A 16,930-nucleotide genomic window follows, 5' to 3' on the forward strand; every position below is an offset into this window, starting at 1 on the left:
ATTCAAGTTCATGAAGATTTAGCCCTGTGTTTTTTTCTAAGAGGTTTGTAGTTTTAGCTCTTAAATTTAATTCTTTGATCCAGTTTGAGTTAAGTTTTGTATATGCTGTAAAGAGTCCAACCCTGTTCTTTTGCATGAGACTATTCAGTTGTCCCATAACTGTTTGTTGAAAAGACATTTTTTTCCCCATTGTATAGTCTTAGCACTCTTTTTGTAGATCAACTGACCATAGATTTATGGGCTTATGTCTTAATTTTCAATTTGATTCTGTTGTCTGCATATAAGTTGTTCTAGAACCACACGGTCTTGATAACCGTTGGTTAGAGGTAAGTTTTGAAATCGGGAAGTGTGAGTTTTGTTTTTTTAGGAATATTTTGGCCATTTTTAAGGAATATTTTGGCTATTCTGAGTCTTGTAGTTCCATATAAATTTTAGAATCAGCATGTCAATTTCTGCAAAGATGTCAGAGTTCTCATATGGATTGCTTTGAATCTGTTGGTTTGAGGAATATTGCTGTCTTAACAGTGTCTGTGGATCCATGAACAGGGTTGTTTTCCTATTAGTTAGATCTTTTTAAATTTCTCTTAACAGTGTTTTTGTAATATAAATTTTATATTTTCTGTTGTTAATTTCATTCCTAAGTATCCCTTTTGATGTTGTAAATGGAATTGCCTTTTAAATATTACTTTTGGATTGATCAGTGCAAATGTATAGAAATACAATTGATATTTTTATGTTGATCTTTATCCTGCAGTCTTGTTGAACTCATGTATTAGTTCTGATAGTTTTTAAAAATAGATTTTATAGGACTTTCTAAGTAAAAGATCATGAATGTCATTTGTGAATAGTGATAGTTTTACTTCTGTTTTACTTTTGTTTTCCAATCTGGATGCTTTTTCTTGCATAGCTCTGGCTAAAGTCTTTAATACTGGGCTCAGTAAGAGTGGCATGGTAGACTCCTTTGTCTTGTTCTTAATCTTAGCAGGAAAGCATCCAGTCTTTCACCATTCAATATGTTATTAGCTGTGGGGTTTTTGTAGATGTACTTTTATCAGGTTGAGGAAGTTCCTTTTTATTCCTAGTTTGTTGAGTGTTTTTTATAGTGAAAAAATGTTTTATCAAATGCTTTTTTTTTTGGCATCAGTATACTGAGGCGACCATGTGATACCTTTTTTTTTTATTATTGATAAAATGTACTACTGCTTTTTTTTTGGCATCAGTATACTGAGGCGACCATGTGATACCTTTTTTTTTTTTTTTATTGATAAAATGTACTACATTAATTGGTTTTTGGCTATTAAACCAAACATGCATCTCTGGTATAAATCCTATTTGATCATGATACATAGTTCTGTTTTTATGTTGCTAGTATTTTGTTGAGGGGGTTTGTTTTCTTTTGGTCTGTAGTTTACTTGTGATGTCTTTGTGCAGTTTTGGTATCTGGATAACACTGACTTCATAAAATGAGTTGGGAAGTGCTTTTCTGTTTTTTGGAAGAGTTTGTGAAGAAGTCATGTTAAGTCTTTGCATGGTGGTGGAATTCAGTGGTGAAATCATCGGGTCAGTTTTCTGTCTACTGATTTATTCTCTAATTAAATCTTTTGAAATTGATTAGTTTTTTCTTGAATCAGTGTTGGCAATTTTTGTGTTTCTAGGAATTTGTCAGTTACATTCTGGTTATCTAATTTGTTGGTACACAGTTGTTTATAGTATTCTCTAACAATCCTTTTGTTTTGTTTTGTTTTGACTGATGGTAGGAACTAGAGGGAGACTAGAAACTCCAGAAATCAATTATCAAAGAATACTCAGAAGTTTGTATGCTCTTTAGTTACGTTGCAGTTTTATCCCCACAAATGATAAGAATAAGCTGGTAGACTGAGTCAAGAAACAAAACATGGGATTTGTAAGGGAGATGTGAGAGAAGAGAATTATGCAATCTAGGAATAATGTATCTTGTTTGCACATATTTACAGTAAGCTAACTAGCTGGCAGCTACCAAAGAGGTGAGCCTACGTTCCTCTGAACAGTACTGTTTGTCAGGAGGCTGGGTAGAGATATCAAAGAAAACAATTTCAGTTCTTTAAGGATTTTCAACAAAAACTCCGATAGATTAACTACCTGATAGCTCAGTTGGTAAAGAATCCACCTGCAATGCAGGAGACCCCAGTTCCATTCGTGGGTTGGGAAGATCTGCTGGCGAAGGGATAGGCTACCCACTTTAGTATTCTTGGGCTTCCCTTATGGCTCAGCTGGTGAAGAATCCGCCTGCAATGCGGGAGACCAGGTTTTGAATCCTGGGTTGGGAGGATCCCCTGGAGAAGGAAAAGGTTTCCTCCTCCACTATTCTGGCCTGGAGAATTAATTCCATGGACATGGGGTTGCAAAGAGTTGGATACCCCTGAGCAACTTTCACTTTCACTTTCCTACATCATAAACTGCCTGTAGGTAATTACTCCCAGTTAGTCACTTCTATCTTAGTTAGGTCAGGTCTTTACCATTTCTTTTATCAGAATTTTTAAAATTAAAACTTTTAGTAGATTCTAAAATCAGATTTCCTTCCTGGAGTAGTTGTTAAGTTTTAGGACCTGAACAAGATTATCTGATATTTGTCAGTATTGTATTGTCTACCCACCTGTGTTATGTTTCTGGAAGAACTAATTTTTGAAGAAATTTGAACAATTATAGACTTTTCATTTTCATAGAGATACAGGAAGCTCAAAGAATCAAAATAGTATGGCTGCACAAAATGTTCATCGAAAGTCTCAAATGAGTGGATATACCTGCACGACACCAGCAAAGTCTAACTTGGATTCTGGACAGCCTGGGACTTCAGTTTTGGAAGGAAGGTATGCTATGTGTCCTAAGGATAATAGGATTTACTCACTGTATTTGTTACCCATTGACTATAACAAATTACTCCCAAAGGTTCATTTTAATTTTGTTAGTGCCTTGCAAACATTGTTTCATAGTTTCTGTGGTAGAAATCTGAGAGTGACTTAGCTGGCTAGTTCTGGCTCAGGGGTTGTTATGAGGTATAGCAATCAAGATATCTATTTAGTTTGCAGTCCTTTGCCTGGTTAGAGCATAGGGGATTCACGTATCAAGTGGCTTGCTCACAGGTTATTAGCTGGAGGCCAGAGTTTCTTTGTCATGTGGCTATTTCCATTAGGGTATTCAGTAAGCCTTTGTGGCTTCCCACAAAGCAGATGACTGAAGTGAAAGTGTGACTGTGACAGAGGTCATAGTCTTTTAATGACCTAGTCTTTGACATCTTCGATTTTATTCTGTTTAGAAACAAGTCACTCAGTCTATATTATACTCAGAAGGGAGTTAGAATTGGGCTGTACCTTTTGAAAGAAGCATTATCTAAGAATTTGTGGATGTATGTTTAAAGAGAGCATAGTCAGCGAGTAAACCAAATTACTCTCATAATATCTGAAGTCATAAATCCTTTCTCAAAATGAAGGAATGGTAAATTATAGCAGATTTTCAGACTCTAAAGGGATAGCTAAGATTTCTTTACTGTTTGAGAGCCCATGACTGTTAGGCCTGTCCTGGGCTCATAATAGGAGGATGAGGATCTAGGACGGGGATAAACCAAGTCATCTCTGAACAATTTTAAATTACTTGTTTTTGCCGGTAGTTTAAAAAAAATTAAGATAAGCTGATTTATTTCTAATTTTTATTGCTTATGATTTGATTTTTATCAAAGTATGTTATTGAGTTAACTTAAATGTGTAACTCTGACTCATGAGTTAGTTTCAAGGTTGTAAAATTCAGTGTTATTGTGTTTAAACAAATATGGGATTAAATTGTAGATTTTTAGACTTTTTGTTTTATGAATCAAGTAGGTATATTCTTAATGTCCTATAACATCATTACTGGTTTTATAAGAAAAAAAAAAAACCTTTTGCAGTTTTAGGAGAAAAATGACCATAAAGATAAATATATTAAATAGATGTATTACAAAAGCACAAATTTTGTGGTTTCCTTTTTTTTCTTAAGTGGACCTTTTCGGCTCAAGAATTATTTAACGTCTGGAAAGAATAATTCAGATGTGGATGATATTGTAGTTCAGGAAAATTTGAGTAAGTTATGATTTATTTTCTACTGTCTTGATTTTTATAGCATTATGGATATAGAGTAAGCTGTGCTGTTTTTTGTTTTTTTTTAATATCTTTTATTTTATTTATTTATTTGGCTGAACTGGATCTTAGTTGCAGCATGTTAACACTTAGTTGCAGCATGTGGGATCTAGTTCCCTGACCAGGGATTGAAGCTGGGCCCCTTGCATTGGAAGCCGGACTCTTAGCCACTAACCACCAGTGAAATCCCTGTGCTACATTTCATTTAAATTATCACCATTGACATTTTTGTGGCAAAAATGTATTGAGTACCTGCCCTTAAGAGCCTTATGTTATGGTTAGAGATTTGTAAGACCTTACAACTGGGTGTGAGAGGGAGGGAGGGAAAGAGAAGAGAAAGAGTAAGATAAGTGACAGCCCTTTCTTTGAAGTAGGACATAATAATATAATTGGCATTTAAGGTGCCTACTCCAGTATTTTAAAAGGTCAGGCTGATAAGGGTATAAATGAAGCAAGATTCACCATATATTGATGATTACTGAAGCTAAATGTTGAAGGTTTAAAAATGCCTCTTTAAAGAGAGTTTTATAATTTTTTATGCCCCTAAAGAATGTGCTTGACATATGATCTTTTATATATTTTTTCTTTCCTAATTCACTAATTCTTTTTCCTTTTAAATAGTTTTTTCTCCCTCTGTTTAGATTATTTTTAGTATTTTTCTCTTCTAAGTGGAATGCTTTGTATATTTATTTTTCTACTTTTTATTTGGTAAAGAGTTTGAATATTCTGGAGTATAGTTTTAGTTAAAAAACATTTTTTTTAAATAGAGTGTGTTTACTATGGTATACTCAAAATTTTAGTGGTGATTTTTCTTTGACCCAAATGTTTAAAAGAGTATGTTAGTCAAGTTCCATAGTCAGGAACGTGGAAGTGAGTCTAGCTTTACCACTTAGCCATGTTATCTTGAGTAAGGTTTTTAAGTGTTCTTATCTTCAGCTTCCTTATTTATAAAATGGTGATACCAATTCTCATCATATGAATTGATACACAGATGAATATACATTCTTTGCCTAGTTTCTTTTTTTAATATATTATTTTATTTGGCTTTGTTGAATCTTAGTTGCGGCACGTGGGATCTTCATGAGTCATGGGCGATCTTTTGTTGTGGCACGTGATCTCTAGTTGGCCCACAGGCTCAGTAGTTGGAGTGTGCAGGCTTGTTGCTTCACAGTATGTGGGATCTTAGATCTCTGACCAGGGCTTGAACCTGCATCCCCTGCTTAGGAAGGCAGATTCTGGACCACTGGGTCACCAGGGAAGTCCTCTGCTTACTTTTAATACTGGTATATGTTAAATATGCAGTGTTCACTGTTATCCTAAGACGTTGTGTTTTGTTTTGTTTTTGTGTTTATAGTTTCTAGTTTTGATTCATTGTTCTGGATAACTTTGGCCTGTATTATTAATTCTTTGAATATGCTTAGAAGACATAACTCACGGAAGAATTTCATAATTATTCTGTGGATGCTTAAAAAAGATACTACTACTTTTTGTGTACATGCATGTGTGCTAAGTCTTTTCAGTTGTGTCCGACTCTTTGTGATTCTTTGCACTGTAACCCACCAGGCTTCTCTGTCTGTGGATTCTCCAGGCAAAAATACTGGAGTGGTTGCCATGCCCTCTCCCAGGGCATCTTTCCAACCCAGGGGTTGAACCCGCATCTGTTATGTCTCCTGCATTGGCAGGAGGGTTCTTTACCACTAGCGCCACCTGGGAAACCCCTTTTTGTGTACAGATATGAATTAAAATATGTATATACACTCATTATTAATGTAAGTGAACATATATTTTAGTATACTTTGAATATTAAATATTTGAAATTCTTAAATATTTATGCAATATTATGGAATACTTACTGTACATTCTATGGGAAAAAGATATCAAAATTTGTGGTTTGTTGGGATATTGAGAGTAAGAAAATAAAATGCGGATTTTTGGGGTAGAAAATAGGAGTTAGATTTTTAGGTAGGTGGGCAGAAAAAGTCTTACTGAAGAAGTGATAATTTGAGCAGAGATATGAGAGAGGTGAGCATAATGCAGCTGTATGGGGAAATAGCGCTCTGTGCAGATAGAAGATAAGGGCAAAGGTTTTGATGTGGTAAAGACTCAGTTCTGATTGAAAAACACCAAGGAGGCTGGGAAGGAGGGGGAGGAGGAAGAGAAGGAAAGGAGAGAGTAGTAGGAGATGATGTCACAGAGGGAACAAGAATGAAAGATCTTATACAATGTTAAAGACTACTATAAGGGTTTTGGGCTTTACGAAGGGTTATGGGAAGCCATTGGAGGATTTTGAGCAGAGGAGAGACATGACTAGCCTATAAACAATCATTGTGGCTGCTGTAGACTACATGTTAAGGGTGGACCAATGAGTTCAAGGAGTCAGGTGTAAGATTGGAAGCAGGAAGACCAATTGGTGAGACTTGTAATTCCTGTGTGAGGTGGTAGCTTGGACTAGGGTGGTAGCAGTGGAAGGTGGAGAGAGCAGAAGTAGGATTTTAGGTATTTTTGGTGGTAGAGTCAACATGATTTCCTGATGGATGGGATGTAGGGTGTAAAAGAAAGTGAGGTATCAAGGATAAAAAACTTTAAATTTTGGGGCCTGGACCCCTGAAAAAATGACATCATTTCTTGATTTGGAGACCACTAGAGAAGGGGCAGCAGCAGAGAAGGGGCAGATTAGGGCAGAAAACAACAGGATCTTAAATATGGACATTCTATGTTTTATATTACTCTGATTCTTTGTATCCTTACCATTTGTGAGGTCCATTAAGGACTGCCAGAGTTAAAATCTTTCCTTTGCAATGGTCTGTCTGTGTCTGGTATTTCCTGCAGTCATTGCTGTGTCCATTTCAGTGCTATTACTGAGGATATAAATTTGCATATGGAATGTACCTGTTTTGCTCAAATTTGCCTTCTTGATTATGTTTTTCACTTTGTAGTCTTTTTGTTTTTTGTTTAATATTAACATTGTGATTCCCTGCTTTCTTTTGGTTTGTTGTTTCTTATATTTTCATTTTTCCTTTTACTTAACTTTTTTTTCTGTCAGTGTTTTTTTCTTTTAATAAATGTTTAATAGATATGCTTTGTTACTTCTTTGTAAAGTTGGTAGATAGTCTCACATGTGCTAGCAAGCAAGCACTCAGAAATTTTCTTTTTTTAATACAACCAAACAACTAGTCAAATGTGAGTCTTGAGTCAATCTTTTTTCCTTTAAGCTATTTGTCTATTGCTCTTTTTCTCTCATGATAGCTAATGCTTATGAGTAGATATTTTAAACCAGCCTTACTTCTTTTTTCCTTTGTAGATAACCTGTTTCTTTCATTTTCATGCTTATTAAGCTTTGTTAGTCTTTGAAATTCTGAAATTGTCTCTGTGTTTTTTTTTTTTCCACTTATACTTTTTTGGGAAATAATTTCAGGTCTGCTCAAATACCATATCCTCTTCATCCAGATTCCACAGTTGTCAGCATTTTATAATATTTGCTTCATCTTCGTCTCTGTCACCTCTACATAAATGTTTATATATGTTTATTAGTCTTTTTCTGGACTGTTTGGGAACAAGTCACATACATATTATTATGTATGAATGTGCAGACATGATACAAAACAAGAACATAATCACTCTTCAGTGATCCAAGTCAGGAAATCACCGTTAATATGATAATAGTTTTCCTTCATTGAGTCCATGCAGATTTCATCAGGAGTTCAATCAGTATTCCTTTTTCTCTCTGGTTCAGGATCCATTATAGGATCATGGGTTGTTTAGATTTCATGTCCCTTTGGTTTCCTTAAGGGATAGTTCTTTAGTCTTCTTCTTTCCTGACCTTGATGCTTTTTAAAGGGCACAAGCTTTTCATTCTTCAGCATAACCTTCAACCTGAGTCTCTCTAATACTCCTTCATGATCAGATGTGAGCCATGCATATTTGACAGAAATGCTACAGAAATGATTCTGTGTTTTTGTGCATCATGTTAGGTATATAGTGCTGACCTTGGAGAAGGCAATGGCAACCCACTCCAGTGCTCTTGCCTGGAAAATCCCATGGATGGGGGAGCCTGGGTAGGCTGCAGTCCATGGGGTCGCTAAGAGTCCGACACGACTGAGCGACTTCACTTTCACTTTTCACTTTCATGCACTGGAGAAGGAAATGGCAACCCACTCCAGTGTTCTTGCCTGGAGAATCCCAGGGACGGCGGAGCCTGGTGGGCTGCCATCTATGGGGTCGCACAGAGTCGGACACGACTGAAGCGACTTAGCAGCAGCAGCAGTGCTGACCCATCTTCTACTGGTGGTATTAATCTTCATCACCTGTTCAAGATACTGTCTTCCAGGTTTCTCCACTCAGATGGGGTTTTTCTCTTTGGAAATTTGTAAGTATTTTGTGGAATGATATTATGATACTATTTTAATAACTTGTCCTTTTCAAACTTCTATACCAATATTCATATCTTTTGAAAAATCTCACCTAAATTCACTAATGATGGTACCAAATTACTATTTTACATTTTCCTAATTCTTTCTCTATTAATTAGTTTGCATGTTAAACATTTATTTATTCATTATTCATTTATTTATATTACAATCTATTACTGGGTTCCTGTTTTATTCAGTGGGTTGTGTTGTAATCTTTATCATTTGTTCTGGTACTCAAATTGTGCCAGATTTGGCTAGGAGAAAACATCGTTTCAGCTGGTCCTTGTGATCTTTTGTCATGTTTCTATCTTTTTTTTTTTAATGCTTTTATTTTTTAGCATAAGCTGTTCCAGACTGTTTTCCCTGTCTCTTCTCTGAAATCAGTTATTTCTCCAAAGGAACCTGGTGGAAGGATGACATTTAGAAACTTAGATCTGGGTACTAGCTGTGCTCATTGTTACTGGGATATTACTGCCTCTAGGCTCTCAGTGGACTGACATAGGCAATAGATACATACACGCATATATGTACACTGTACATACATAAGCATCTATATCTATTTCTGTATTTATTCAGGCAGTTCCTGGCTCTAGTGCTCTTTGTTTCATTGTGCTTCGCAGATTTTGCATTTTTTACAAATTGAAGTTTTATGGCAGCCCCATATCAAACAAGTCTATTGGCACCATTTTTCCAGTGGCATTTGCTCACTTAGTGTCTCTGTGTCACGTTTTGATAATTCATGCGATATTTCATTATTATTATGGTGATCCATGATCAGTGGTTTTTGTTACTATTGTAAAAAATCCTGACTTACAGAGGGCTCAGGATGATGTTTAGCTTTTTTTAGCAATAAAGTATTTAAAATACATTGTTTTTTTTTTAGACATAACACTTTTACAGACTTAACAGACTACATTATAGTGTAAACATAATGTATTGGGAAACAAATATAGTGTATTGGGAAACAAATATTGGGGGAAAAATAGTGTAAACATAATGTATTGGGAAACAAAAAATTCATGTGACTCGCTTTATTGCCCAATTTGTTTTATTGCAGTGGCTCAGTGGTAAAGAACCCGCCTGCCAGTGCAGAAGATGTGAGAGATCAGGGTCCAATCCCTTGGTCGGGAAGATCCCCTGGAGAAGGAAATGGCAACCCACTCCAGTACTCTTGCCTGGAGACTTCTATGGACAGAGGAGCCTGATGGGCTACAGTCCATGGAGTTGCAAAGAGTCTGACACGACTGAGTGACAGCATGCATGCACTGGAAGCACACTCTCAATATCTCTGAGGTGTCTCTGTATTTAGAAAACATGCATGCACGTCAGTACCTCCAACTCCAGTCCAACACATTTGAGTTTTCCTTTTCCGTTTTAATAAACCCTTTCTCAAAGATAGCCTGACTCCCATTATCTTCAGTATATTTGTTCATTTGCTTTGTTCTTTCTCTGGCTCCAACAGCTGCCTCCAAGGCAAACTGCTTTAGGAAATTTCCAAGAATTACTAGCTCTCTACTTGTTCTAGTAGGAATGACATGGGAGACTGAATTTTTCTTTTTTCTTTTTGGTAATAGCTTTAGTTAAGATAGGGCTTCCCTTGTGGCTTTATTAAGATAAGGCTCCCTTATTAAGATATACTTCACATACCATACAGTTAATCCATTTATAGTATATATAATTCAGTAATTTATAACTATCACCACAGTAGATTTGGACTCCCCTGATGGCTCAGTGGTAAAGAATCTGCCTGTAGATGTAGGAGATGCAGGAAATGCAAGTTCAATCCCTGGGTCAGTAATTTCCCTTAGAGAAGGAAATGGCAACCCATTCCAGTATTCTTGCCTGGAAAACCCCATGGACAGAGGAGCCTGATGGGCTACAGTCCATAGGGATGTAAAGAGGTGGGCATGACTGAGCACACATGCAAAAAAAAAAAGCAAACAAACAGTAAATAATAGAACATTTTCATGATCCCCCCAAAAGAAGCCTTCTACTCTTTAGCTGGGAATAAAATGAAAGCTTAGACCTGCTTTTCAAGAAATGTATGCTATATAAAAATTTTATTAAAAATCTCAGGTGGTTCATTGTATGTTAAGTGTTATAGTTTCAGATTGCTGCATAACTTACTATCCAAATCTTAGTGCCTTAGTTTAACGATTTATCTGTCATAGTTCTGTGGGCGATTCTCATTTTGGCTCCTTCAGGCATTTATAGTTAGATGCAAACCACCGGGGCTAGAGTCATTTGAAAGATCAACTGGACTGGAAGTCCACAGTGACTTATTTACTTACATATTTGATACTCAGCTAGGGTGGCTGAAATAATTGAGGGTTGGCCAAGCATCTCTTTTCCTCCACGTAGCCTTTCCACATGGTTGTTTTGGGTTTCCTCACAGCACAGCAGTCTTGGGATAATCAGTCTTCATGATGGTGACTGTCTTTCCCCAGACTGAAGTTCCAAGAGATCCAGGTGGAACCTGAATGTCTCCTGAGGAATTAGCCTTCAAAGTCCCAGAATGTCACTTCTGCTGCATTTCATTAGTCAAGCAACTCACTGAGGCCAATGGAGTTTCAAGGAGAAGACAATTAAACTTTGCCTGTTGATAAAGGATAAGAATTAATGACTGCTATGTTTAGATGCTATTTGCCACATTAAAGATGAGAACCCTTGATCTAACTGTCACACTGCCAACTAAATTCAGTACACTTGCACTGTTTTAGAACTTTAAGAATCATAGATTGCATTATTAACTTAGCAGCTGTTCATAATCACACCCAGCATTTTTATCCACCCAGTGGCTTATTTCACTTGAAGTCCACAAGCAATTTAAAACCTGTTTGTTTTTGTTACTTGTAACCATTATCCTCTTAAGATATATTCATTGTAACAAAACCTGTAGACATGTTATACTGGTTTCATTAGCTTTTTGTCCTCAGCAGTGGAAAGCAAAGGGAGTAATAAAATGTTTTGTTGGGTTGAATTTTTTTTTTTTTTTATTCTGAAGTTGACCTAGTACATACTTTAACTCAACATGAAATTAGGAGCCATTGCTCATGATATTTCTTTTGCAATTTACAGATGATTCAAGAGGAGAAATAGCTAATTCAACACCAGAGAACAAGATGCATCACAAATTAGGTAAGATTATTTTTCCCTTAATATTTTCATATTATTATGAAACCTCTGTTTCTAAATATAATTTATTTTTTTCTCAAGTGGGGAAAATATTATTTGGATTAATTGTCAGGTAATGTAAACTTCATATTTCGTTTCATCAATTTCATGGTAAATCATCCCATGCCACAGAGTTTCTTTATTGTCCATTTATAAATCTCGTAATCCTCTCACTCATTGCCCAGTAGTAGGGAGCTGATCTTACCTAATGTAAGAAGCTAGGGTAGAGAATTCTATAAAATGTAACTTCTGGGTAGATGGTATCCATGACAACTTCTCTCATTTTTTTCCAGTTCACACCTAAATAAAACAGTAACTATGATAAGTAAGCCAGGAGCCAAGGAACCCATGGAGAGGCCCACTTGGGGATTAAGATTCATGCGACCTCTCATGTTTGCAGAATTGGAGTGGCTTTTTATTTTTCTCCCTGTACTTAAGGCTTCTGCATTTATACTTGACGAGAACCTATAGGGATGAAGCTTTCTCTAATCGCTTCCACCAGAACCTCACATCTTGTCAGTTAGTATTTTGTGGGTCCATGTGAAGAGAGACTGCTGTACTTCTCGATGTTTAATGCTTAGCTTCCTAGGTGGTGCAGTGGTGAAGAATCCACCTGCCAATGCAGATGATGCAAAAGATACGGCTTCTATCTCCTGGTTGGGAAGATCCCCTGGAGTAGGAAATGTCAACCCACTCCAGTATTCTTGCCTGGAAAATGTCATGGACAGAAGAGCCTGGTGGGCTGCAGTCCATGCGGTCACAAAGAGTCAGACACAACTAAGTGCATGCATGCACACACACACTTGCTTGACTTGGAGTGGAATATGCTGTGAGTCAGAGTAGGCAAAGAGAAATAAAAATGTCCCTGAGAGGGTCTGCAGTAACACAAGAGAGAAAAATCAACAGTAGACAAATTCTAGTGAGCCAGAACCTTTGTAGATAAATAACAGTTTTAACAATGAAGGAAATATGAGTATTTTCAGAGATTTAGTTATATCACAGAAGGCTTTCTGGTTGCTAAAGCATAATTTTTCAGTTTAAAAAATCAGTATATGAACTGATAAATAAAGATGAATACTGTTGAGTGCTAAATTAGTAGTGGTGTTGACATGGAAGAAATTCATCAGAACAGAAATACAAAAAAACTGAAACCATGAGGAAAAAATAGGCAATGGAAATAACATGGAGACAACATATAAAAAATGCAAATAATAGAATTTTCAGAAAAAAAAAAAATACTGCTTAAAAGTTTCCTGGAATAAAGATAGGCTTGATCTGCAATTTGAGAGAGTTTAAACTGTGGAAAATTCTGAAAGAGATGGGCATACTAGACCACCTGACCTGCCTCTTGAGAAACCTGTATGCAGGTCAGGAAGCAACAGTTAGAACTGGACATGGAACAACAGACTGGTTCCAAATAGGAAAAGGAGTACGTCAAGGCTGCGTATTGTCACCCTGCTTATTTAACTTACATGCAGAGTACATCATGAGAAACGCTAGGCTGGAAGCAGCACAAGCTGGAATCAAGATTGCCGGGAGAAATATCAATAACTTCAGATATGCAGATGACACCACCCTTATGGCAGAAAGTGAAGAAGAACTAAAGAGCCTCTTGATGAAAGTGAAAGAGGAGAGTGAAAAAGTTGGCTTAAAGCTCAACATTCAGAAAATGAAGATCATGGCATCTGGTCCCATCACTTCATGGCAGATAGATGGGCAAACAGTGGAAACAGTGGCTGACTTTATTTTTCTGGGCTCCAAAATCACTGCAGATGGTGATTGCAGCCATGAAATTAAAAGATGCTTGCTCCTTGGAAGGAAAGTTATGACCAACCTAGACAGCATATTAAAAAGCAGAGACATTACTTTGCCAACAAAGGTCCGTCTAGTCAAGGCTGTGGTTTTTCCAGTGGTCATGTATGGATGTGAGAGTTGGGCTATAAAGAAAGCTGAGTGCCGAAGAATTGATTCTTTTGAACTGTGGTGTTGGAGAAGACTCTTGAGAGTCCCTTGGACTGCAAGGAAATCCAACCAGTCCATCCTAAAGGAGATCAGTCCTGGGTGTTCATTGGAAGGACTGATGTTCAAGCTGAAACTCCAATACTTTGGCCACCTCATGCGAAGAGCTGACTCATTTGAAAAGACCCTGATGCTGGGAAAGATTGAGGTCAGGAGGAGAAGGGGACGACAGAGGATGAGATGGTTGGATGGCATCATCGACTCAATGGACATGGGTTTGGGTGGACTCTGGAAGTTGGTGATAGAGAGGGAGGCCTGGCGTGCTGTTGTTCATGGGGGTCACAAAGAGTCGGACACGACTGAGCTACTTAAGTGAACTGATCAGCTGCTAGTAAAAATTAATGAAGAATATACACCTCTAGACAGAATTGAATAAAATTCCTATATTTCAAGGATAGAAGAAAGCTTCCAGACAGAAGTTACATATAAAGGAGAAAAAAAAAAAGAGTAGCATTATTCATCTGTGTAACTCTGGATAAATAAAATAGCCTACTGAAATGTATTACAATCCATGTTATAACTAGCCAAGATATCTTTCCTTCTGATAACTGAATTTATTTTGCACATAATGCAAGATTATCATCCTCCATGGAAAATAGCGATGTAAGGTTATCTAACCAAGTAGCATGTAAATCAGCACTGAGTTCAAAGAGAGTAGAGAGTTAGGAATGATTCTCAACATATGGTTAAATTTAAATAATGTATACTTATTTTCTGTTGCCATGTACCAAATTACTACAGATTTAGTGGTTTAGACAACATGTTTGTTATCCTGTGGTTTCTATGGGTCAGAAGCTCAGGTACAAATTAGCTGGGTTCTCTGTTAAAGGGTTTCACAGGCTGCAGTCAGAAGTGTCAGCCTGGACCATGGTCTTATCTGAGGCTCAAGATCCTCTTTCAAGCTCATGTGATTGTTAGGAGAATTCAGATCCTTGGAATTGTAGGGCTGAGATACCTATTTTCTTGGTGTCTGTGAGCCATGCGCCTCTACTCTTAATTTCTAGAGGTCACCTGCAGTTCCTTGCCACATGACCCTTTTCATAGACTCTTTTCTCAGTGTGGCAGCTTGCTTCTTCAAAGTGAGCAAGGAAGAATTTTTCTCTGCTTCTACTAGATAGTGTCTTATGTGTAGAATCATGATATAGTCACAGGAGTGACTTCCCATTGCTTTTGCCATATTCAGTTGAGTATATCATAGGTTCCACATGTATCCTAGGGAAGGGGTGTCTCATTGCTCACACCTGAGGGTGTGTCTGCTATTTAATGCTAATATGATTGAGGATGTATAAGTACTAAGTAAGAATTTTTGCAATGATAATTTGAAATCTGCACTATCTTAACAAAACTTGGTGTAATGGGGAGGAGAGTAGGAGTGGCAGAGGGGTTATAAAAGTAGTCTAAAAGTTTTGTTTTACTTAGTGAGAGAAGAAAGAAGATGATATCTTGGTAAGGAATATAGTTTTTAATATAATCATAGAGAAATGAGTATGATTTGAATGTCAGGAATAGGAAGATAAATTAGACTGAAAATGCACTGTAAAACTTTGAAATGACCAAGGTTTGGAGTATGGGGAAAGAAATGGTATTCTGACCAAACCAATGAAAAGGAGGGAAAAAAAGAATCATTGATTTAAAATAACAAGTAAATATAAAGTAAAATGGAAGGAATAAAAAGAACCATATTTATTATACTAAATAAGCATGAATGGATTGAATTCTTCTAGTAAGATAGAGACTAACAGATTTGGTTAAACAATACAAACTGACCTATATGTTTATAAGAAACACTTAAAACAGATTTTTAAAATAAAAGATTATCAAAGAATTAAGTAGAGTAATATAAATAGAAAGTAGTGATACATTTTTAATATTAGGTGTAGTGAAATTTCAAGTTAAAAGTGTGAACAGAATAAAGGACTTGTAATAATAAAATAAGCAATTTATGAAGAAGATAGAAAAATCATAAACTACCATGTACCAAAAAGCCTAGCAAATAAAATGTATAAAGAAAAAAAAAAAAAAACCTAAGGAAAAGCAGGGAGATTTTAAGCAATACAGTTAGAGATTTTGATAAACCACTTTCAGAATTGGAGAAATCCAGCAAACCAGAAATAAGAAAGAACATAGAAAGTTGATTATATAGCCAGCAAACTTAACATATAGAACTTTGCATTGGTCAGATAAAATGAGTAGATACGTTTGTATACACACAAACACATGCATATATGACTACCCCTGATTAACACATTTCCTATTGGGAACATTTAGATGGTTTTCAATTTGACTTCTGTTTTCGGTTCCTATTATAAACAGTACTACTATGAATGTTTTTATACCTAGATCTTTGCCCATTTTTATGAATATTTTGCAAGTTCATTTTCTAAAAATGAAATTGCTACCTCAGAGTATTGCAATTATAGATATTGTCAGATTGTCTTCAGTTTATATTTCTGTCATGAATATATGAGAATTTCAGTGTACCTTTAACATCATTAACCATGAATGTTACCAAATTTTTAAATCTTTCCAATCTAGTAGTTTATTTTTTCATTGGCATTTCTTTACTAGCCCAAATATGTCTTAAAATTTGTTTCTCTAGTGTTTTGTCTAGAAGCATTCCTGTTCTAGAAAGTAATATCAGTCTTTTCACTGCAAAGTTTCATCCAACTCAACATATGTGTATATTTTTGTCTGATGTCTTTTACAGTATTGCCCTCCAATACACCAAATGTTCGCAGAACTATGAGAACACGATCAAAACCTTTGGAATACTGGCGAGGGGAACGAATAGATTATCAGGGAAGGCCATCAGGTAAATTTTATATTTTAACGTCTCAAAATAAAAAATGATAACGATAATTGCTACAATTTGTTTAGATATGTGTTGTGCCAAAAAGTGAAAGTCGCTCAGTTGTGTCTGACTCTTTGCGACCCCATGGACTGTAGCCCACCAGGGGATCTTCTTGACCTGAGGATCAAACCCAGGTCTCCTGCATTGCAGGCAGAACCACCAGGGAAGCCAAGTACTGTCTTATATATTTATAACATTACCTTATTTAACCATCATCCTCCAACAGTGTGACAAGAATAGATTCAAGTCAGGTTTCTCTGATTCCTATAGAGATGCTGATTTTTTTTTTTCTTTTCTCTTTGGTAGCAATTTGAAGTGATTGTGTAGTTTTA

The 16,930-nt window shown here is 36.3% G+C and overlaps 1 protein-coding gene across 4 annotated transcripts in view; it reads left to right on the plus strand.

Annotated features, from left to right (window-relative positions):
• The window catches only part of CENPC (centromere protein C), an 84,271-nt gene that overhangs the window by 55,380 nt on the left and 11,961 nt on the right, over window positions 1–16,930 (plus strand). For 2 of the 4 annotated variants that reach the window (XM_081587816.1, XM_081587826.1), the window contains exons 11-14: window positions 2,703–2,846; window positions 4,006–4,088; window positions 11,633–11,692; window positions 16,455–16,559. In XM_081587816.1, the coding sequence (XP_081443942.1) occupies window positions 2,703–2,846; window positions 4,006–4,088; window positions 11,633–11,692; window positions 16,455–16,559 (392 nt within the window). The remainder of the gene's footprint in view (window positions 1–2,702; window positions 2,847–4,005; window positions 4,089–11,632; window positions 11,693–16,454; window positions 16,560–16,930) is intronic. The other 2 variants (XM_081587845.1, XM_081587836.1) reach the window with 1 other exon arrangement.

Source organism: Giraffa tippelskirchi, chromosome 1 (genome assembly GCF_054371585.1).
Source record: "Giraffa tippelskirchi isolate mGirTip1 chromosome 1, T2T-mGirTip1v1.2.pri, whole genome shotgun sequence".
Lineage (NCBI taxonomy): Eukaryota > Metazoa > Chordata > Mammalia > Artiodactyla > Giraffidae > Giraffa > Giraffa tippelskirchi.